Source organism: Bison bison, unplaced genomic scaffold (genome assembly GCF_000754665.1).
Source record: "Bison bison bison isolate TAMUID 2011002044 unplaced genomic scaffold, Bison_UMD1.0 scf7180017864371, whole genome shotgun sequence".
NCBI classification, from domain to species: Eukaryota; Metazoa; Chordata; class Mammalia; order Artiodactyla; family Bovidae; genus Bison; species Bison bison.
The window spans coordinates 12497685-12521863 of record NW_011494943.1 but is presented as its reverse complement, the minus strand read 5'-3'; the positions used below and the strand labels follow the sequence as shown (position 1 = coordinate 12521863).

Sequence of the window (24179 nt, the reverse complement as noted above, 5' to 3'; positions counted from 1 at the left end):
CTCCCCCTGGCCCTCGGTCCCACCCCCTGCCACTGCTCAGTTGCCCTCTCAGCCCCCGAGGCTTCCAGAGGGAGGCACAGCCATGCCTCCCTCCCCCTCCGACCTAACCTGTCTTTCTCCTCATGGTGAATTCCTAGCCTAATCAGCTGGCCTCACAGCCATCAAGTATGTGAGTGAGTGATCCACCTACCTCTCTATCCAGCATCCACTCACTGACACACACACACATCTCTCAACCCATCTACCCTGCATCCATCCATCCGGCCATCCATCCAACAAAGGAGCAGATCCTCCATTGCCGGGCCTGCCTTCCTGTGCCTCCCAGTGTCAGAGAAAGCTACACGTTCCTCGTGGCCAAGTTTGCAGCCTTCTGTGAAACTTAGAGAGACCTCAGCAGTAGAGCCTTCCATGCCTGGTGTTTTCATTAGTGGTAGACTTTTCGTAATATCTTCTGTTTTTCTTCTCTGGTGATCTGTCTGTATGGATTTTCTGCCTCTTCTTGGATCAATTCTGGACATGTGCATTTTGCTGGAAATCTCTCCAAAGTCCCTAGTCTTCCAAGTACTACCATAGAGCAGTACATAGTGGCCTGTAACTGTTTTCGTCTGCATCTCTGGTTATCGCTCTTTCATTTCCTAAGACTTCAGTATGTGCAGGGATGTGGGATTCTGCTCCACCTGCCCTTTCCCCCATTGGCCATGCACACACTGGCTCAGTTCACCTTTGTATGAGGAAGTCTTCCCTAAATAATGGTTAAAAAAAAAAGTCTAAAACCACCTAGAGGTGGGAAAGGCAAAAATCAACAGAGTTGATGTCGTCACATCCTAAAACATCTGTAAGGAAAAGACATCGTACACAAAGATAAAAGACAAATAACAGATGGGAGAAGTATTTGCAGCATACCTGACAGATGAAAAAGAACCAGCACCCAACATGGGCATTCACTGATGGCAGGCGGAGTGCCGGATGGGGCGTCCAGGAGAAATCCCCAGATGTGACAAGGGTATGGGTGCCACTTGCCTCTGCAGGAGTCTGAAGAGGGCAAGTAAGTCAGCGTTGAGTTCACGCCCAGACTAAAAAGTCCCATCTCAGGAGCTGTCGTTGGTGAAGCCTCTCTAAGGGCAGTTTGCCTGCATCTCACAACTTTTTAAATTAGCATACCCTTTGAATACGCAAATCTTCCCCTAGAGATCTTTTAAAAACATTTTCTCACAAATCTGAAAAAGATGCGAATGCAAGGATGTTTGGCAGTGTTTTTTGTTACAGTAAGAAAGCAATTAGGAAGGTCTAGGGGTCCATCTTTGGGACATTGAAATCGGACCGTGGATGCTACTTTAACCCTCAAGGGCATGTGGGGTGGACTTCCCTGCTGGGTCCATCCCCCTGCCGATATGGGGGGCATGGATTCAATCCCTGGTCCGGGAAGACTTCACATGCCACGAGGCATCTAAGCCCCTGCCACACAACTCTTGAACCCACACTCTGGAGCCCATGAACTGCAACTTCTGAGCCCATACACCGTAACTGCTGAAGCCCGTGCATCCTAGAGCCTGTGTGCGCAGCAAGAGAACCACTGCAGTAAGCCTGCACCTTGCAAAAAGAGAAAGTCCACTCACAGCTACAAAGACCCAGCACAGCCAAAAATAAGTAAGCAAATTTTTAAAAAGAGAGCGTGTGGGCCGCTTGCATGCCCACGGGTCTCCTGCATCCCCATCGGGCACCATCTCTGCACGGCACTTCTCAAACGAGAGAGACAGCCCGTTTTCCCCCTTCAGCTCCAGTCCACTGTGGATAATTATTTTGTCAAGTACAATAAAATGTGGCCTTTCCAAACGACTTCAAAACTCCTCACTTTGTGTTGTTTCCTCGTGGGCTTGGACACTCTTTGGACCAGGCTCAGCATGCTGACTACATGATGTGTGTGCCAGCCCAGACACGTCAGCCTATGAGAAGAGCAGCCCGCAGAACAGTGTGCTCTGAGGCCCAGGTGAACATACACAGAGCGTGTGCACCCATGCACACAGAGGGCAGGCTGGCGGGAAGCACCTCCATCCTAACACTTTGAGGAGGACAGTAGATGAGAGGAGAGGGGTGAGCGGTTTGCTCTGTGAACTTGTGCATCATGGTGGTTTGTAAAGAATGCCCAGCACGGGGCTTCCCTGGTGGTCCAGTGGTTAAGAATACGCCTTGCGAGGTTTGATCCCAGTCTGGGAGGATCCCACATGCCCCGGGGCAACTAAGCCCCTGTGCTGCAACTTCTGAGCCTGTGCTCTGGAGCCACAGCTACTGAGCCCACATGCTCTGGAGCCCATGTTCCACAACGGGAGAAGCCACCGCAGTGAGAAGACCGAGCGTGGCAACTAGAGAGTAGCCCCAAACTCTCTGCAACTAGAAAAAGCCCGCATGAAGCCAGGAAGACCCGGAGCAGCCAGATCAATTAATTTAAAAGAGAAAAAACTATTTTAAGAATGCCCAGCACAGTCCATTAGTTCCCTTTTGGGAAGGCTACCCTCCCCCAATACTGTGTGGCGGTAGGTAGCCTCGCAAGGCTCTCCCACATAGGGAGACAGCAAAGGTTGTGACCAAGGCTGGTCTGTCTGCATGTTTTTTAACAAAGCTGATTTATCCAGGTCATCAATCATGTGACTGTGGTCATTAAGTGGTACAGAGTGACCAACCATGACAGGAGTATGTTTTCATCGCTTGACAATATTGAAAATGTGAGACCATCCAGCCAAGGCAGAGCCACGCCCACTTGGGCTCCCTCTGGTTCCAGCACCACCAGGCAGGGTCAACCCCAGGGCTTGTCCTCACGTGTCCACCTCTGGGAAGGGACTTCATCTCCCAGGGAGCTAGCAGAGCCGCACCTTCACTGGCCCTGGTTTCGTCCTGCATCCCCCACGGCCTGGGATCAGGCTCCTGTCCCAGCCACATGCCCCCTTCTCCAGTTCCAGGCTTTCAGATCTGCATTTATGGACAGGCAGGCTCATGTGGTTCAGATCTGCACTTTCAGACAGGCAGACTCATGTGATTGGCATGTGGCCCTGACTCAGAATTTCACTCTCCTACCTCGTCTCTTGAGTGGGTAGGTGGCAATGCTGGAGCGTCACCTGTCCTCAGGTGTCCCAGCCCCATTTGCTCTCCCATCAGCCCAGCTGCAAGTGCTCACCCCTCACCTCTGAGACAGTGGCCATCAGACCATCTGCTTGGGCTAAGGCCAAGACCACGGCAGATGCCAGTGCAGCTGAGCCGGCCTGCACAATGAAGGACCAGAAAAGGACAGGCCATGAGGCCAGACCAAGCGGACTTCAACTCAACCTACCTCTCCCCTACTTTGTTCTTCCTCCTGCTGCCAGTTCTCCTTTTCCCCAAAATTGGAGCCTGTGATGTTTTCTTAATCCAGTACACAGCTGGGATTCTTTGGAGTGTCGGTTATCAGGATCTTAACATCTGACCATTTTGGAAGACTTTATTTTGGAGGGCAAGTAATTTTAGATTCACAGCAAAACTGAGCAGAAGACAACAGACTTCCCATACACTCCCTGCCGGCACATGCACAGCTCCTGTCACCCACATTTACTTGGTGCGGTTTAGTTTCTGAGTCATGTCCGACTCTTTGCAACCCCAGACTGTAGCCCGCCAGACTCCTCTCTCCTTGGGATTTCCCAGGCAAGACTATTGCAGTAGATTGCCATTTCCTCCTCCAGGGGATCTTCCCGACCCACAGATGGAACCCAAGTCTGCTGCGTTGCAGGCGGTCTCCTGCACTGCAAACATATTCTTTCCTGCTGAGCCCACATCCACTCTAGATGGTAGATTCATTGCAATCAGTGAAACTGCTTTGACACAGCATCACCCAGACTCCTGCAGTTTTACATCAGGGCTCACTTTCATGGTGTATGTTCTGTGGGTTTAAACCTTGTGCGCTCCACCTGGTCACCTTCCCTCCCTCCTGACCTCTGACAACCACTCATCTTTTCCCTGTCTCTGTAGTTTAGCCTTTTCCAGCATGTCATAGTTGCCTGGAAAATCCCATGGGCGGAGGAGCCTGGTGGGCTGCAGTCCTTGGGGTCGAGAAGAGTCAGACACGACTGAGCGACTTGACTTTCACTTTTCACTTCCATGCATTGGAGAAGGAAATGGCAACCCACTTCAGTGTTCTTGCCTGGAGAATCCCAGGGACGGGGGAACCTGGTGGGCTGCCGTCTATGGGGTCGCACAGAGTCGGACACGACTGACTCGACTTAGCAGCAGCAGCAGCAGCATGTCATAGAGTGGGGATCACACAATATGTATTCTCTGATACCTAACATTTCTTAAAGGCTCTTTTTTTTTTTTCCCCTCATGTTGAAAAGGCTATTTGCTCACTATAAAAATTTCAATGAATGCTGAGAGATAGTTAATTTATACTGTAAAGCACAAACTGCCAACTAGGTCTCATCTGCACTTTGCTGCCTGTCTGTTGGATTGTCTGTTCATGGTGTCACATGCACCCGAATGTTGAAACAGTGACTCCTGCCTAGCTCTGCACACCCTCCCTCGGGGCCGTCACCGAGCTGGCCCCAGGGGAGACTCCATGCACTGGGCTGCTTCTATCACATGTCTGTTCACTGGGCTCCAGCAGACATGCTCCAACCAGCCTCTCAGGGGAGTGTGAACCGTTCCTCACCTCCCCCTACCCCCACTCCGCCCCCAGGGAAAGTGCATTTGGGTGTTTTTTTATGACAGTGAAGCGCCTATTTGACCACAGCTTCACAGAAGCTAAAAATTCATTAGGAATTGGTTTTTGCCAGTTTAGTTAGGTAAAATTAGTTCATTGTTTTAATTTGTATTTCTTTACATTTCTGTGTGTGGATGTGGGTGTGTGTGTGTTGGCCATTTGTATATCATTATGTAATTTTTCTGCTGAATTTCTTTTGTGCTCTCCCCCAGCTTTCTTCTTGCTGAATCTTTGATTCATCTAGAAATGATTTGGTAAAATAGAAACAGGTTAGGGATCTAGCTTTATTTTATTTTTCCCTAGGTGGTTAGCTGGTTGACCCAGTACTGTTTATTGGGCATAAATAGGAAAATACTGCTTTAGTTTATTAATTATGATTCCACATGTGCATCTCCAGTCCTATAAACAATATTAATTGAGAAGCAGTGATTTTTGGTCACATTTCATGAATTCTTGGTGTGTTTGCCCCTCGCTATCAGCGCCCTGCCACACTCTGCGCCTCCAAACCCCTGGAAGCCCTGGGTCATGCACAGCTTCGCTCGTGTGTTCTGAGGGCCTTGGAGGGAAAGGATCTGACATTCAGGGATCTGTTCTTTCCTTCAAGAAGGGCCTGTGGGCAGTAAACTTTGTCTTCATAAAATGATTTCATTTTGACCACTTCCTGGAACGATGGCATAGCTGGAAGGAGACTTCTGATTGGCATTTTCTTACAGCTTTTTTGTCAGGCAGGGCCCCGCTGTCCTGTGAGAAGCCAGCGTCAGTGTGAGCCTCTTCCTCGCCAGTGGCCTGCCTTTCCTCTATGGCTGCTCCCAACCCATTTGTGCTCCTGGTCTATCATCCTGTGTCTACATGAGAGTTGTTCTGCTTTAATTTAACCTGCTCTGGAATCAGTATTTTTTTATTTTTAATATCTTAAGACTTATGGTTGGTTGGGTTTTCTGGGTTTTTCCGTTCTTTAAATTTCTCAACTATTTGTCTTTTTTTTTTTTTTTAATTCTGTTTATTTATGGCTGTGCTGGGTCTTCGTTGTTGTGCAGGCTTTTCTCTAATTAAAGTAGACGGGCTTCTCATTGCGGGGGCTCCTCGCGTTGCGACGCACGGGCTCTCGGGCTTCATTCAGTAGTTGCAGCAGGCGGGCTCAGTAGTTGCGACTCCCAGGCTCTGGAGCACAGGCTCAGTAGTTGTGGCACTTAGCTTAGTTGGGCTTCCCAAGTGACGCAGTGGTATAGAATCTGTCTGCCAGTGCAGATGCAGAAGACACGAGAGACACGGGTTCGATCCCTGGGTTGGGAAGCTCCCCTGGAGTAGGAAATGGCAACCCACTCCAGTATTCTTGCCATGGAAAATCCCATGGACAGAGGAGCCTGGCGGTCTACAGTTCATGGGGTCACAGAGAGTCAGACACGACTGAGCAACTAAGGGCACACACACACGGACTTAGTTGTTCGCAGCATGTGGGTTCTTCCCAAATCAGGAAAGGACACGTGTCTCCTGCATTGGCAAGCAGATTCTTTATCACTGAGCCACCGGGGAAGCCCAGTCATTGCTTTTTTAAATACCACGTCTTCCCGTTTCTTGGTAATCTCTCCTAGAGCACGTTAAATGTGTTTATTAACCTGTGTGTTTTAGGATTTCTTTGCTACCTTCCAGGGGGTTTCCTCAAAGATGACTGCTTGGGGTCAATGGGTGGTTTTCTATGTCTTTATCAGAAGTTTCCATTTTATTTTTATTCGTTCCTTTCCTTGGGTTTATTTTATTGTTCTTTCCCTGATTTCTTAAGCATTTATTTTATCCTTTCTTGTTTAGTAATTGCATAGTTTTAAGATGTGAATATCCTTTCTGAGTATCAATTTTGCCATGTCCCAGGGTTTTGCCTTTTTTTTTCTTTTAAACTTGGCTGCACTGGGGCTTAGTTGTGGCACAAGGGATAGTTGCTGCGTGAGGGATCTAACCTGGGCCCCTGCATTGGGAACACAGAGTCTTAACCACTGAATGACCAGGAAAGTCCCACCCCAGAGGTTTTGAGGGATAATATTATCAGGATGATTAGTTGCTAGATTTTCTACCACTATAGACTCAGGTTTTCTATATCACTCAAGTTGATTAAGAGTATTCACCTAAAAACAAAAGGCTATTTTCCCAGAAGAATGAGTTTATTTGGAAATAACAAAGAACTGCAGTTTGGGACATGCAATTATGGTGAACCATATGCAAATCCAGTAAAAAAACCAGACAGAACTTAAGTTTTCTCTCAAGTGAAATAGAAGTAATACAAGAACTACTGTAGGGGATAATGAGGCCCTGAGCCCCAGTAGCCTCTTCTGTTACAGACTTTATACGTTGAAGTGCTTATTTACCTGGGGAGGGCATTTGAGGGAATCTATTTGAATCTTGATGGGAGGATTTTGCCAATATCAATTGGACAGTTTGCCCATAAGGAGGGTGGTACCTGATTCAATAGAGACAAATGATCAGTGTTTCCAGAAGCAGTACTATCAGAGACAGAGCAAATAAAAGAAGTCAAAGGGTGGTTTAATTCACCTGATTGGTTATTTTGATGGCAACTGTCAAATTTTAGAACTGTTTCTCCCTTTTTGGGAGAAAGAAATTCCAGCATGATACTTTTCCAAGAAGCCCTGGCCTTATAAATTAATAGGGGTGGAGGAGCTAAGGAAAAAAGGGTGTGTACCTCTTAAATGGTCTAAGCAAAAGGGAAGAGGTTCAGAAACCGGACCCTGTTGAGGTTCATTAGAGACCCTCACTATTTGGACCATCTTAGTATTTTTCTTTAGTGATGGGGCTGAGCACTGAGAGTGTGATCTGGGGTCTGTAAAGACAGAGATTCGTTCGCAATCTGGAGAGTGGTTTCTCCAAGCTGATTCAAGGAGAGGATTGAGAGAGCCCCAGTCATTCCTCAGAGCCCCTCACAGGGAGGGGCTTAAGAGGATGTTTGAGAGGCTGGTTAGAGGGCTAAAGATGCCCAAAACACTTACACTTTTAGCAATCTTTTTCCCGTGTCCTGGCTCTTTACAGTAATAGCAGAGACTAGACGGGTTTTGTTAAGGCGCCTTCATTTTCAGAAATTAAAGATTAAGAATTTAGTGGTCTTGACTCACCTAGGATTCGAGTCAGCTGATTTGCCAAGTTAACTAAATCTAAAGTGAACATAATCTCCCATTCCACCCTTGTCCTTCTAACTAAAAGAGAATGATCCTGGTTCAGCCCATTAGTAAGTGAGGCGATAAGGGCTATCCGAGTGACTTCAACATCTGAAGGAAGACCAGTATTTTCTTTAAAGACAATTTGGAGTCAATTAAATAGTCACGAACGGGTTCATCAGATTTTTGTGTGCAAACCTGAATTTAGTTCCCATCAACAGGCTTGGGAAAGGCAGTTGTAACTGCTGGTGGGGGTTTTCAGCAAACGTTCTGACCTCTTAACAGAAGCTGTGGTGGTTTAGTCATTAAGTCATGTCTGATTTGTGTGACCCCATGGACTGTAGCCCTCCAGGTTCCTTTGTCCATGGGGTTTCCCAGGCAAGAATATTGGAGAGGGTTGCCATCTCCTTCTTCAGGGATCTTCCTGAACCAGGGATGGAACCTGTGTCTCCTGCACTGCAGGCAGATTCTTTTACTAGAAGCTAGGCGTTTGTTTTTCTAAAGCCACCCCCCCACCCACCCCCCACCCCCCCGCCCAGGGGTGATTCCTTCAGCCTAATTTCATTCAGTGTTTGGCTTGCCTCTCAAAAAGCTTGTGAACTAACTGATATAAATCTGAGAAACCAGACTGGTAGGTTTGAATAACTATGCTAAATTCTTCAGCAAATCTACCAAGGTCCTCAGTTACTTTTGGAAACTTTTAACTGTGTGTGGCAATTCAGCCTTTGTCAAGGGAACATAACTAATGGGTCTTACTTACTTACATAAGTAATGGGTCTATTTGGACCCTCAGAAGATTTCTCTATTTTTTTTTTTTTGTTGATTATTTTATTTATTTATTTGTGCCAGATCTCAGTTGCAGCACTCAAAGGTCTTTGATTTTCATTGTAGTATGTGAGAGTTTAGTTGCGTTATTCAGACTCTTAGTTGCTGCATGCAAATTCTTAGTTGCAGAGTGTGGAATCTAGTTCCCTGACCAGGCATTGTGCCTGGGACCCCTGCATTGGGAGTGTGGGGTCTTACCACTGGACCACCTGGGAAGTCCCAGAAGTTTTCCCTTTAAAGGCCAGTTTCTGATAGAGCCTGGCAGACTGAGACAAAGAAGCAAGGGGAGGGAGAGTGGGGGGATAAATGAGCTGATACCAGGGACAAAGAAGTGGGGGGGATGAGCATGAGGCTTCAGAGCCATTTTGTCTTTGTTTGCCTTGGACGGTATAATTATTGTATTTGCAGAGAGACAATTTTAAATTCCTGATAATATTTGGAAGCCTCAAAATAGCAATCAACAGCAATCAAAATAGCAATCAATTTTAATTTTGATAATTTCAGAGTCATGGCTGTCTAATAGTTTTAAGAAAGGTAAGCTTGGTGAGTCTGAAAGTTCTCCATAATGGCCAGTGATGTTCCAAATTACTTTGGGTTAAAATTTGTCCATTTCTTTAGAAACATGCGTGAGAAGGGACTGTGGTTTTTAAACATAAAATCAGACAAGGTCTTTAAATGTGGGGCACCCTCAAGACATTTTAGATAACTGGGATCCCATTTTCTGGAGGTTTCTTTCTTTCTTTTTTCTCTAAAGCAAAGGGGGCAATTCTTAAACAGCCTGCAGGCCAAATAGCAGCACAGTTCCACTTGGGACAGCCTGATCCCAAAAGAATCAGGTTAAAGGCTGAATGGCACAGTTCGAAATAGGAACAGCCCAATTCCAAAAGGAATTGGACCGAAGGCCAGCACAGTTCCAGTTGGGACAGCCTGATTTCAAGTAAGGCTGAAGTCCCAAATGAGTGCTCACAGACAAAGCAAAGCCTTAACAAAAAGGGTAAAGCCTTTAAACATATCCCAGATAAAGCCTTTGAGAGTTCTAAATGCACTAAGAGCGGAGCTCCAATCCAGGAGGAAACCTTCCCCTTAAACTCCAGGGGTGACTAGAAAAATGGTGAGCCCTGTAGACTTAGTGAGTACCCCACCCTTTTGCTCACCAGTCCCAGGGTTGTCAGGAGTCTGCTCTGGATCTTGGTGGGACCTCCAGTGTTAACCTAAAATTTATTTTTTGTCAGCAAAATGAGTTTATTCAGGAGCAACAAAGAATTCCAATTTGGGACATACAACTGTGGTGAACCACATGCAAGTCAGTGAGTTCAGTCTCAGTCGTGTCCAACTCTTTGTGACCCCATGGACTGCAGCACGCCAGGCTTCCCTGTCCATCACCAACTCCCAGAGCTTCCTCAACCTTTTGTCCATCAAGTCAGTGATGCCATCCAACCATCTCATCCTCTGTTGTCCCCTTCTCCTCCAGCCTCCAATCTTTCCCAGCATCAGGGTCTTTTCCAGTGAGTCAGTTCTTTGCATCAGGTGGCCAAAGTACTGGAGCTTCAGCTACAGCATCAGTCCTTCCAATGAATATTCCGGACTGATTTCCTTTAGGATGGATTGGTTGGATCTCCTTGCAGTCCAAGGGACTCTCAAGGGTCTTCTCCAACACCACAGTTCAAAAGCATCAATTCTTTGGCAGTCAACTTTCTTTATAGTCCAACTCTCACATCCATACATGACCACTGGAAAAGCCCTAGCTTTGACTAAACGGACCTATGTTGGCAAAGTAATGTCTGTGCTTTTTAATGTGCCATCTAGGTTGGTCATAGCTTTTCTTCCAAGGAGTAAGTGTCTTTTAATTTCATGGCTGCAGTCACCGTCTGCAGTGATTCTGGGGCCCAAGAAAATAATGTCTGTCACTGTTCTCATTGTTTCCCTGTCTATTTGCCATGAAGTGATGTGACTGAATGCCATGATCTTTGTTTTTTGAATGTTGAGTTTTAAGCCAGCTTTTTCACTCTTCTTTCACTTTCATCAAGAGGTTCTTTAGTTTCTCTTCACTTTCTGCCATAAGGATGGTGTCATCTGCATATCTGAGGTTATTGATATTTCTCCCTGCAATCATGATTCCAGTTTGTGCTTCATATAGTCCAGCATTTCACGTGATGTACTCTGCATATAGGTTAAATAAGCAAGGTGAAAATATACAGCTTTGACGTACTCCTTTCCTGGCTGGAACCTTTCCCAATTTGGAACCAGTCAGTTGTTCCATGTCCAGTTCTAACTGTTGCTTCTTGACCTGCATAGTCCTGTAAAGCAAATAGTCCAAGTCCGCTCCTGTTGCCTCTTGACATGCAAGTCAGATAAAGCGAAAGAGAGGAAACCTTTTTATAGAGGAGTAGGGGACATTGTGGGGAGCTGTTACAGAGTCCTTTGGAGGAAACTGGGAGTTCAAAGTGTAGTGATTTTTCATTGGCTGAACTGTAATGATCTCTCATTGTCTGGGCTGCTGCCAGGCAAAGAGAGTATCTTCCTCCTCCTTGTGGCAGTAAGGCAATGTCACTTGTGTCTGGAGATCCAAAGTAGTCTCTTCTGTTAGGATCTGTATTTACATGAGTAAGGTATGCATAAGGGCTCCGCTTCTGGCCTCCTGACTCCTGTCTTGGTGAGTTCAGTTCAGTTTAGTCACTCAGTCATGTCCGAGTCTTTGCGACACCATGAATCGCAGTACGCCAGGCCTCCCTGTCCATCACAAACTCCCGGAGTTCACTCAGACTCAACGTCTATTGAGTCAGTGATGCCATTCAGCCATCTCATCCTCTGTCGTCCCCTTCTCCTCCTGCCCCCAATCCCTCCCAGCATGAGTCTTTTCCAACGAGTCAACTCTTGGCATGAGGTGGCCAAAGTACTGGAGTTTCAGCTTTAGCATCATTCCTTCCAAAGAACACCTAGGACTGATCTCCTTTAGAATGGACTGGTTGAATTCACAAGAGAGAGTTTCAAAATTGAAGAGAGAATTGAAGTCTACTTTTGATTGTGTTCTATTAAGCAGCCTTTTGGAAAAAAAAATACAGTTTTATTAAAGATGCTGAAGAAGACCTAGATAAACAGAGGTATAGTAGTTCCACTGATAATGATATCCGTACTCTAGTATGTCTACTAGAGTTCACTTTTTTGAGGACATCCAGTTCTCAAATAGATGAAAATTCTAACACATTTTTTTGTGGAGCTGGACAAACTGGATTTTAGGTTCGTGTGGATGAACAAACGAGCAGAACACCAAAGGTGACCCTGCTGGTCTTGGAGGGTCTCTGGGGAGGTGGGAGGCTGCGGTGGCTCTCTGTGGGGACAAGGACACTGGTGGCAGAGGTACTCACCAGGGTGAGCTCTCCTGGAGGCCAGCCACCACCCCAGCACCAAGACCCAGCCCCACCCAACAGCAGGTAGGCTCCAGTGCTGGGACGCCTCAGCCTAAATACAATGATTAACACTCTTTCTAAACTTCTGTATACTCGTCAACTTGAAATGCCAAGAACTATGATTTTTGCATTAAAATCTTGCACTGTTCTTTTATTTCTGTCCATTTCTCCTTCTGTTCCTTACCACTGTGTTGTGTCAGTTTTCATGCCATGTTACTTAGAGCAGAAGTGCTCATGCCAGTTATAGCTCATCAAGGTTCATATTATTCAGTGTCCTTTCTGATATCTGATAACATTTTAATAATATTTCTTTAATAAGTGTTAAAAGATAATTTTCAGGGAGAAGATACGATTCTCAAACAGATATGAAAGCCAGCACATGTTTAGAATTTTCCCCTGTTCATTGAACAGTGAGGAAACCAGTCAAATGTTATAACCAATTTAAGGAAAAATCAAAAGAGCAAATGTATATGGAGTAAAGGAATTGAATTGCAAATAGAGGCAGAACCAGTTTCTCTAAAGGGAGGAGCGGGAGCCCATGAAAAAGCCAAGGGACAAGGCATAGTCTGCATGTCCAGCAGCTTCCAGAGTTGTAACTCAGGCACTGTGAGAGGCAATACCCTGACAGCTCCTCAGGATGTGCGGTAGGCAATGCAGTTTCCATAGTTGTTTTTTTTTTCCCTTTAGTTTCTCAGCTTTTGATACAATTCATGTGAAAGATTATTCTTGATCATGAAACAAGGCTGGTCCCATTTGGCCTGATTGTTTCCGTATGTGCAGTCAGAGTGTTAATCCATCATGTTGGCCCTTTTGAGTTTGCTTTGCTGGAAGTTCCCGTCAGGATTTCAGGTTGGACTTTTGAAAGCGTCTTATTACTTGTCCTGAGTCCAGGAAGCCGAGAACCCACCATGTTTCACCTGATGGATTATTTCAAGCAAATTCCTTTTTTCTTGAGGTTTCCAGAATATCCTGAGGCTCCTGGACCTGCCAGGAGATGAACTTTCTTATCCCCTCATGAGGCTGGCACCTGGCAGTTTTCCTGGGAGGGCCTTATGAGCCTTGATCCCTGAACTGCAGATCCTTACACATGCTGGGTCCTGGTGATTGAGTATCATTCTCCCCTGTGGCCACCCAGGCAAGGCCTTGGCTGCGCAATCCATGTTGCCAGTCAAATCTAAGTAGAAACAAGAAGATACCCTTTGAACCTACGCAAATTATTATATTGCCAGGAAAGGAAGAATACTCAACAAGAGTTAACAAGTTCTGGAGGACTCAGACTTAAGAGACCAAGATACCACTTAGAAATGTTTCATTTCAGTTTACAAAACCAGAGGCCACTAAATTTGTATGGACTACAGACTGCTTAAGGGTTTCCCAGGTGGCTCAGTGGTAAAGAATCCACCTGCCAGTTCAGGAGATACAGGATACGTGAGTTCAATCCCTGGGTCAGGAAGATCCCCTGGAAAGGGAAATGGCAACCCACTCCAGTATTCTTGCCTGGGAAATTCCGTGGACAGAGGAGCCTGGCGGGCTACAGTCCATGGGGTTACAAAGAGTCAGACGCGACTTAGCGACTAAAACCACCACCACAGACAGCTTAAGGGGAAAGAGAAAGGGTTCCTTGTGTATCTAGAAGGAGCATTAAAGTCACATGTACAGTATTCCCATCAGCAGCTGCATTGTCCCTCGTGGGTCCCTTCAGTCCTAGGTGATTAATCCTTATTCCACTCCATCTTGGTTCTGAAATCTCAACAATCCATCTGCTTCTTTACTAGTGTTCTGGACATCCTGAGTCAGGCCACTGGATGGCCTCACGGTGGTCTAAGCAATGCCCATGACACAGTGTTTTCCCACTGTGCTGGCCTGACTCTTTTTTTTCTTTTCATTAAAGTAAAACAAACTCTTTGTAGCTGTTCACTGAAGAGAAAATGCACAATCTAAAAGTGGAGAATTCGGTTTTATTCGAGAATATTCCTGAGGACTGCAGTCCACTGTTGCTGAAGCTGAAGCTTCAGTACTTTGGGCACCTGATGCAAACAGCCAGCTCATTGGAAAAGACCCTGATGCTGGGAAAGATTGAAAGCAGGAAGAGAGAAGGATGACAGAGGATAAGATGGTTGAACAGCATCACTGATGCAGTGGACATGAACTTGAGCAAACTCCAGGAGATGGTGAGGGATAGGGAAGCCTGATGTGCTACAGTCCATTGGATTGCAAAGAGTCGGACACGACTTGGCAGCTGAACCACAACAACAGTCCAGGAAGGCAGCCTGTCTGACGGCTCTGAGAGACTGTTCCAGAGAGGTCAAAGAGAACAGGATATGAAGGAGTTTTTGTTAAAACAATATATATGTAGCCAAACATCAAAAGATTACTATTAATCACCAAAAAAACAGACATCTCGAGGATTTTAGTGCCTTTTTATATATGGGAAGATGCAAGAGTCTGGGCCTGTTGAAACCGTTCTTCTGATATGCATCTGAACTATCTAGGGCCAATATCCTGTTTTTGTCCATTCTGAATCCCATTAGGGTGCACAGTTGGGACAGCTGCAGCGGCTGATTGCTTGGTGGCAGGCAATATTATCTGTTTATTGAAATGGTAGACCACATTTTTTTTTGTCCACATGGATGATGAAGATGTAATATGGCCATGGTTAACTTATACTAATAATTTTCAAAAGTGAAAGATCTGAAGGGAGTGCATAACAATAAAAGTGCCGCTGAGAAGTTATATTTGGTTGTTTCTGTGCCGTGCAGAACAAAAAAGCTGCTCCCTGAAAAAAGTTTTAGATAAAGTTAATCTAAGAAGTTATGCCTGTTTTTAAAGAAGACTGTGAACACTGTATCTGATTTCTAAAAATAAGTGAACATAATTTTTATAGAGGGAAAATTCCTGCGATATAACACAAAATAATCCTGAAACATAATGTACCATGAATATACCAAGAATATCAAGCAGAGAGTCAGGAGTTGTGGGGCAGGTCCTGACCATCTGCATATTAACTATGAGATGTGAAGGCACAGCTGCAAACTCCTGGCCTCCCAAACGCTGGATTCAAGTTAAAGAAGTAAGGTTGTGACCAAGTAAATATTTAAAACAGTGACTGAGTCCACCAACTTTTAAGCTCTATACCCCTGTTCCCTCATGGCACTGGGCAGACACTTTAGGACTCTGATGAAGAAAAACCTGACAGGCACCCAGGACCCTAACAGATCTCTAGAAAGTTCCTCAAACACATGATATGAACAATATTTTACCAACAAATATATAAAATGGGATTGGCTGAACATTTCTTCGGACTCAGCAACTCTTCTCATGAAACTCATGGATAATAATACCTCAAATAAACCTAATTATTTCTAACACTTCTATTATAAGAACAAATCTGTGATTTTGCCAAGGCACAAAGATAATTTTAGGTGAAAAGAGTACCCTGGAAGTTTTATCTCCTTTTTACCCCTAGGATTCAGTTTGAAAAGGAAAATTACCAAAGGCTGTCAGGAGATTTGAACACTAAAATAGGATCATGGACGCCCGGGAAACAACAGTATTTGTCTCCTCAGGTGAAAGTGACAATAAACATTTAAAAATAAACACAGAAGTCAACGTCATTGTAAAGAACGTTAGCTCTCCCATAGGGAAGTAGCTTTGTTTATTTGTTTTTAATCATGAAGCGTAATAAAGTCAACATAAAGCAAAGAAAACTGTTCTGGTCGTCTGGACATTTTATGTAAATGGAAGCATGCATCCTGTGGCCTTTTGTGTCTGGCTTTTTTCACCAAACATAATGTTTTTGAGGTTTGATTACATTGTAGTGTGTGTTGGTGCTTCATTCCTTTTTATGGCTGAATAATATTCCCTTGTGTAGACAGGCTACACTGTTTATCCACTCATTAGTAATAGACATTTGGGGTGTTTTTTTTTTTTCTGTCTTTTGGTTATTGTGAATAATACTGCTATGAAAATTCTTGTACAAGTTTTTGTTTAAACTTGTTCTCAGTTCTTTAGATATATACCCAGAAATGGAATTGCTGCAGTGACATGGTAATTCAATGTTTAACTCATTGAGAAGCCACCAAACTGTTTTTGACTATAGCTGCATTTTGCTTTCCCACCAGTAATCTCTGAGGTTCTGATTTTCCACATCCTCAACAACACTTACTTCCTATCTTTTTGTTTTTGTGGTTTTTTTGGCTGTACCTGTAGCATATGGAACTTTCCTGACCAGGGATTGATCCCATGCCCTCTACAGTGGAAGCCCAGATTCTTAACCACTGGACCACCAGAGAAGGTCCTCTGTCTTTTTTATTTTAGCCATCCTAGTAAGTGCAAAGTAGTATCTCATTGTGATTTTGATTTTGCATGTCCTAATGACTAATGATGTTGAGCATCTTTTCATTGGCTTGTTACCCATTTCTGTAACTTCAGAATTGATAGCCTTTAAACTTTAAGGTATTATAAACTAAGGAAAGTATATTCATTTCCAAATATTGTTCTTCATACGTCTTTTTATCACCTGGAAAAAACATACATTACTTTAGGCCTCATCTCAGAAGGACCATGGTGGCAAAACTACTGTCATAACTACTCAGATGTTAATAACACGCAACATGTCCATCATCATTATTTTTAAATGAATGGAGAAATAAGCTTTTGAAAAATTTATCTGCTTCAGTTTCCAACATTGTAAATAGCAATAGTTATTAACCAAAAACAGTAAAACAACCAGTAATTTTACCCGCCAAATGAATTTATTCAGGAGCAGCAAAGAATTGCAGTTTGGGACCTGCGACTACAATGAACCACATGCAAGTATGTTGAGGCAAAGGAGGGGAACCTCTTTTATAGAGAAGGGGAAGTTGGGAGGAGCTGTTAAAAACAGAGTCCATTGGAACAAATTGGAACTTCAAAGCACAGTGGCTTTTATTGGCTGGGCCATTGCCAGGCAGAGATAAAATCTTTCTCCAGCTGCCAATAGTGTTACTTCCTTCCAGAGATGCAAGGTGGTCTCTTCTGTGAGAGCTCCCCTTCTGGCCTCCCAACTCCATTTTAGTGAGGATCCCATGATTAATTTTCACATAAATCACACACACACACACACCGAAAAAAAACAACAACAACAATAACTCGGGGTCCTCAATAACCTTGTATTTAACCAAATTAATTTGTTATTCTGAAAAACTTACCTCAATGGTAATTTCTCTCTTGTAGTATGTCAGCTTAAAGGTAAATTTCTAAGGTTTTCAGGTAACATAACCCAAACTGAGTTAACAAATGAATGTTCATTTGATGCCTAGATCATACCTGATTAAGGCAGACTGCTGAAGCATTGATTACAAGAATAATCCTCAAGCATACATACGTAAACTTTTGCTTCTTATTTTTCTATGCTGCAGAGAGGGTATGTCTTTGGGTCTGTTAATGGATGTGCTCATGTCTGCCACTCTGAGAAGCTGTGTCAAGGGTATGTGACTTTGTGGAATGTTTCTGTGTGTTCTGAAGTCTGCTGAAATGCTGGCGTGTGTTGCACAGTTCACACGTGTCCATGCACCACCCCCACCCAAATTCTCTTAAAAGAGAAGTGACTTTGGTTTTAAAGATGCACATGCTGTTCTTCTTGAGTATTTGTTTTCAGCATGGGAGGAACCCAAGTGATATGCACACAAGGAATAAACTCCCTTTCCCTCATTTCGTTTACAGGGAAGCTGCCTCATCACCCCTTCCACACCCCTGAGGCGCAGGGCTCAGGTGAGGCTCCTAACGTATGCTTGGGACAGTGGCAACCCTGCCTCACAACTCAGGTAACAGTCCTTTATCTAAGACACTTTTTTTTAATAAACTTTTTACTGATTGCTCAAATACTGCATTTTCATAACAGAAACTTTAGAATACGGTGAACACAATTTTAAAAGCTTCCAGTTTTCAGCACTTCAGCATAGTTAGCAGTAACTTATCAGTGTATTCAGTTCAGTTCAGTTCAGTCACTCAGTCGTGTCCAACTCTTTGCAACCCCATGGACTGTAACATGCCAGGCCTCCCTGTCCATCACCAACTCCCAGAGTTTACTCAAACTCATGTCCATCAAGTTGGTGGTGCCATCCAACCATCTTATCCTCTGTCCCCTTCTCCTCCCGCCTTCAGTCTTTCCCAGCATCAGGGTCTTATCAAATGAGTCAGTTCTTCGCATCAGGTGGCCAAAGTATTGGAGTTTCAGCTTCAGCATCAGTCCTTCCAATGAATATTCAGGGCTGATTTCCTTTAGGATGGACTCATTGGATCTCCTTGCAGTCCAAGGGACTCTCAAGAGTCTTCTCCAACACCACAGTTCAAAAGCATCCATTCTTTGGCTCTCAGCTTTCTTTATAGTCCAGTTCTCACATCTATACATGACCTAGGAAAAGCCCTAGCTTTGACTAGACCTTTGTTGGCAAAGTAATGTCTCTGCTTTTTAATATGCTGTCTAGGTTGTTCATAACTTTTCTTCCAAGGAGCAAACATCTTTTAATTTCATGGCTGCAGTCACCATCTGCAGTGATTTGGAGCCCCCCAAAATGAAGTCTGTCACTGTTTCCACTGTTTCCCCATCTATTTGCCATGAAGTGATGGGACCAGATGCCATGATCTTAGTTTTTCAAAGTTATAAAGTATATCGTATATGTATTTTATTATATAGCTTTACCTACCTAGGTATTGTTTTCTAAATCTTTACCAATATAACAGGTTTAAAATGCATCTTCCAAACATTTCTTATATCCTGAGAGTGTTCAAATTTTAAATCTGTTCATCAGCCATATGTATTTCTTCTTTTGTGGGTTATTTATGCATGTTTTATGCTGATTTTCTACTTGAGTGTTTGTACTTTTCTTTATATATACTAATCCTTATCTGTTGGATGACTTGTACACTGTGTAGTTTGTCTTTTCAGTTTATTTAAAATAAATAGCAAGTCAAGTAACAGATAGCTGGCCTGTTACACCATGAGATGACATGTGGCTCTTAGTGACAAGCTCCATCCTGGGTAAGAGGCGCAGGTGGGTGAGGGTGGGAGGAGGGGCTGGTAAGGAGGAGTAGGGCTGGGATGGTGGCTGGATCATAATGGGTGGGAGTTGGGAGGGCGCAGTGTGAGTCAGGATTCTCTAAAGAGTTTGAGGCCTGGGGAGCAGCTGGGGGTGGAGATTTGATGGATGGGCTTAGATCCGAGATGATCCTTTACCATTCCCACACCTACATTCAGTCTGAGCTTGCACATCTAGATGTGGAGTTTGAGGAAGAAGTCTTCAGCAAAGGGAAGTCTTCAGCAAAGTGCAGGGGTTCTGAGTCACCAGCACAAGGTCAGCCAGGAATGGGTCAGGGGGACAGAGAAGCCTAGGGAGGCAGTGTGCCAGACCAGGAGACACTGGCCTGAGAAACAGAAAGGCTGGCTCTGAGAGGGGCCCAGGAGGCACAGTGTTTTCCACCAACAGACTCTTCCACTGACAAAAAGCCTGTGGAGGATGTATTTGGGAAGAAGGAAAGAGCATAGAAAGAAGAAATGCAGGATCACTGAGGCCTAGGCACCCTGGGCTGGGCCTCACCTGGGCGGGTCTGCTGGAACCCGATAGGCTTTGTTCCAGACTCCTCTCATGTGTGTGCGTGTGCACACAGACACTCAGAGTCCTTCCCTCTTCGCCATGCGTGGAAAGTGGTATTAAAGCATCGAAGTGGCTGCCTGTCTGAGCTGCTTGTACCTTTCAAGTCATCTGCATTAATCATTTAAGTCTCTAAATGTGTGTTATTAGAAAAAATCTCTCCCAGATCATCAAATAAATGTGCCTGCTAACTTCTGTGGTGAAACACATATACTCTTATCTAGACCTCCATTTCTTTCTAGTAAATTAAGTAGTTTATTAAACTTTATCAATCTCTCTCAAACTACAAAGCTATCCATTATATCCAATGAAATAACTCATCTTAAAATTCGAGAAAGGAAGACTCTTTGAGGTCCTCTTTTTTTGGTTCCTCTTTACTTCCACTAGTAAATGGTGCTGTGGAGGAAGAAACAAGAAGAACATACAGAAAAGAATGCCTATAGTTCAAGAAGAAAAAGACAGATAACCAGTAGAAAAATAAGCAAAGGATAACAATCAGAAGGGGCTTCCCAGGCAGCTCAGTGGTAAAGAATCCACCTGCAAATGCAGGAGACACAGGAGACGCTGGTTCGATCCCTGGGTCGGGAAGATCCCCTGAAGGAGGAAATGGCAACCCACTCCAGTATTCTTGCCTGGAGAATCCCATGGACAGAGGAGCCTGGCGGGCTGCAGTCCATAGGGTCAGGTCACAAAGAGTCGGACATGACTAAGCAACTGAGCACGTACACATGCAACATTCAGAAGCCATTGAAGAAGAAACTCATTGCGTCAGTCAACAAACATGAGAAGTTGCTCATTATCACTGCCACCTGGACACTGAAAGTTAAAATCGAAAGATACGCGTGCATTACTCTGCTCACAATCCAAACGTAAGCTTGAGCAGGAGAAGCAGCAGCCGTAGGTGGCCCTCTGCACCGGGCCCTCTGCATAGTCCGGGGCTTCGGTTCTCCTCGGCTCCCCCTCCCAAGTGCTTTTCCACAGGCCTCCCCTCAGAGGGCAGATGTGAGTGTTCAGGCCGCAGGGGGCCAGAGTGGCCTCAGCTGTGCATTGAAGATGTGCCACAAAGGAGAGCTGCAGGCCCCTCACCCTGTGCCTGGCGAGGTGCAGGGTGCCCTTGTTGGGCACTGCAGGAAGGTTATGTGACTGTCAGGTACTTGGAAAGGTACTTGGATCACTGTCTCGAGGCCTGTTAAATTTGTACTGGCTGGTGGAAGCACAAACACGTTCTCCACTTTTGGCTCATCACAGAGCTGACTCCCTAATATCAGAAATGTGGGGAAGGTGTTTCTTCCTAATCCTGAGGGAAAACCCAGTAACACACCCCATCAAAGCCCCACAAACACTGAGAACCCAGTAACACACCCTGTCAAAGCCCTACAAACACTGAGAACATGCCCCATCAAAGCCACACAAACACTGAAAACTCAGTAACACAGCCCATCAAAGACCCACAAACACTGAGTTTCTTGTACTAAAATCTCCACAACAGGACCCTAGGAAAGCCAAGAAAGAATGTTTCTCCGAATGCTCAGGAAAGAGCCAAGCCCGCCTGGCACAGACAGTCTGCAGAAAGGATGCTCGGCCAGGCTGCACAGCGGGACCAGGACTGGTACACAGGACCCACCAGGGCCAGCTCTTCATGCGGCCCACATCCTCGCTTGGGAAGCACCCAGTACTGGAGCACTTAGTGTCGCGGAGAGTGACCACTGCCTGAGTGTCTTCCCCTCAGGGCCTTGGCCCTGATTTCCAGGCTCACCTCCCTCACAATCCTGTTTCTTTGGCGGGGAGGTTGGCCGCACTACATGGCTCGTGGGGTCTTAGTTCCCTGACCAGAGATTGAACCCAGGCTCTTGGCAGTGAACGTAAGGAATCCTAACCACTGGACCACTAGGGAATTCCCCATGTTCCATGTTTGAATGTCCAGAGCTCCTCAGGCCAGGTTGACTGTCTTATCACCCCGGGAGGGCAGGGAGAGAGGGTGGCTTTCAAGGATAATTCTCTTTACTCTCTTTCACAGAGACAGCACAGGAGCTCCACAGTGACTTGCAGATCAGCTCCTCAGAAAGAAAATCGGTCCCCAAAGCCACGCCTGGCTCAAGAATTCCAGGAGGAAACTGGCCACCACACCCGAAGGTCCTCGTCACTTGCCAGCAGTTCCCTCCAGGACACGTGGAAGTTGTTGGACCTGGGATCCAGCCCTTCTGGCCTCACTTCCCAGGATGACTCACCTCCAGGTAGGCCGCTACTCTGTCAGTCAGGATACTGGCCATGAGAACAGCAGTCCTGTCCTCTTTTACCTGGTGCCTGAGCGTCCCCCAGGGAAGGAGTGTGTCTCCCAGGCCCACGTCCAGCTGACCACATTACCACATTTACTGAGAGTGGAGACCACAGGTCACAAGGACCCTCAGCCCACAAGGGGTGAATGCAGCGTGGTCAGTCTGTAACTCTAGGGGTGGCAAGCATTCTGTGTTCTGCTCAGCCACAGGAGGCCAGGACAGCCCATGAAGAGTGTGTCTTCAGCCCCCTGGAAAACTTGCTCCCGATAATGTCACTGTGAGGTAATCAGGAAAATTCATTTGAGGGGCCACAACCTTTGGGGGAACTGCATGAGACCGAGGTGTAGCAAGCATGGTGGGTGAAAGGGAGGCTGTGTGAAGACCAGGGTCGGGGGAGTGAGCTTGGAGCCCCTTGCAGATCAGTATGCAGCTAGCATCCTCATTCTCAGCCTTAATGCCTGACTGCCTCCCACTGTGCCCAGTGTGCCAATGGGCATTTTAGGTTATTCCCGATCTTTTGCCACTACAAATAATGTTACAGTGAATTAGCTTGTACATGCTATAGTGCATGAATTAAAGTATAAATGTAAATTCCCAGAGAGGGTTAGGGTTAGGGTTAGCTGCCGTCTATGGGGTCACACAGAGTCGGACACGACTGAAGTGACTTAGCAGCAGCAGAGAGGGGATTGTTCTGTCCAAAGGTATGTGCATTTCTGGCTTCCCTGGTGGCTCAGCAGTAAAGAATCCGCCTGCCAATGCGGGAGACACAGGTTCGATCCCTGGGTTGGGAAGATCCCCTGGAGAAGGGAATGACTACCCGCTCCAATATTCTTGCCTGGGAAATCCCATGGACAGAGGAGCCTGGCAGGCTGCAGCCCATGGGGTCACAAGAGTCAGACACAACTTAGCAACTAAACCACCACCACCACATGTGCCTGTCTAGTTCGGGAAGATATCGTTAGTTGGGCTCCATCAGACAGCAGCAGCTCCCAGCCACCCAGCAGAGGCTGAGACTCCTGTCCAGCAGTGCCGTCGAGCTGTCGTCTTCGCCAGTCTGATAGGTGTCGTTTTATTTCGCATTTTACCTGTTAGGAGGTTGTGCATCTTTTCACATGTTTGAATTATGTCTTTTCCTTTTCTTCAGCTCTCTGCTCATTGGTCTATTGGGTTTATAATCTTTTTCTTATTGATTTGTATGAGCTCATTATATATAATGGAAGTTAGACCTTTCCTGAGACATAAATTGCAAATATTTTCCTACAGTTTTTCATTTGTTCTTTTATTTTGCCTATGGTGGCTTTTTGTCATGCACATTTTTAAAAATGTAGTCTAACTTATGTTCTTGTTTTTAATCCTTTCTCGGATTTTTGCTATACCTAGGTTTTTTCCACTCCAAGATGAAAGATTATTCTGCCATGATTTCTTCTAACACAGTTATGGTTTCCTTTTTTCATATCTAAATCCATGATCCATTTGGAGTTTTATCACACTTGTAGGTTATGAAATAGGAACCAAACTTTATTTTTTAACCCCAGGTGGCAATTCAGATATCCTCCCACCCCCACCAGTTACTGAGTAACTCACATTTCCCCACTTGTTGGAAATCCTACTTTCACTATAATATTAAATGTTTTGTGTGTACTTGAGTCACTGGGCTCTTGTTCTGTCCTGTGGTTCATTGGTCTCAGTCCATGCACATGCAGTGCTGTTTGAATTGTTACCACTTCCTGGTCCCTCATAATGTCTGCTGACTTTGACTCTCCAATTATGCTTCTTAGAGTTTTCCTGGTAATTCTCACTTATTTATTTTTTACTTTTCCTGTACAGACCTTAGTCCCAGCCCCAAAACTCTGTTGTGATTCTTCTCAGGATTTGTTAACCTTGGGTCCTGCGTCCGGAAGAAGCCAAGTCCTCCTATTAGTCTGAGTTCTGCTCCCTGGGGCAGCAGTCACCCCTGTGATGCCTTCAAGTAGTCTCCTCTGATGCAGACTGGTCTGTTCTCCTCACATCTTCTGCCCAAGCTCGTGTATCTGAGAAGCTGCTGCTTCAGTATATATATTTTTAAAGCCATACTGTCTTTTATACATACATACATATATATATATATGTATGTATGTACATATTATATATAGACATACATATGTATGTATCTATATTATATA

The 24179-nt window shown here is 45.1% G+C and overlaps 1 protein-coding gene across 6 annotated transcripts in view; it reads left to right on the top strand.

Moving 5' to 3' along the window:
* CCDC57 (coiled-coil domain containing 57) overlaps nucleotides 1–24179 on the top strand; it is a 110351-nt gene that overhangs the window by 59302 nt on the left and 26870 nt on the right. For 4 of the 6 annotated variants that reach the window (XM_010856352.1, XM_010856353.1, XM_010856354.1 and 1 more), the window contains 3 exons: nucleotides 17814–17914; nucleotides 21231–21413; nucleotides 21759–21975. In XM_010856352.1, coding sequence (XP_010854654.1) covers nucleotides 17814–17914; nucleotides 21231–21413; nucleotides 21759–21975 — 501 coding nt within the window. The remainder of the gene's footprint in view (nucleotides 1–17813; nucleotides 17915–21230; nucleotides 21414–21758; nucleotides 21976–24179) is intronic. The other 2 variants (XM_010856355.1, XM_010856356.1) reach the window with 2 other exon arrangements.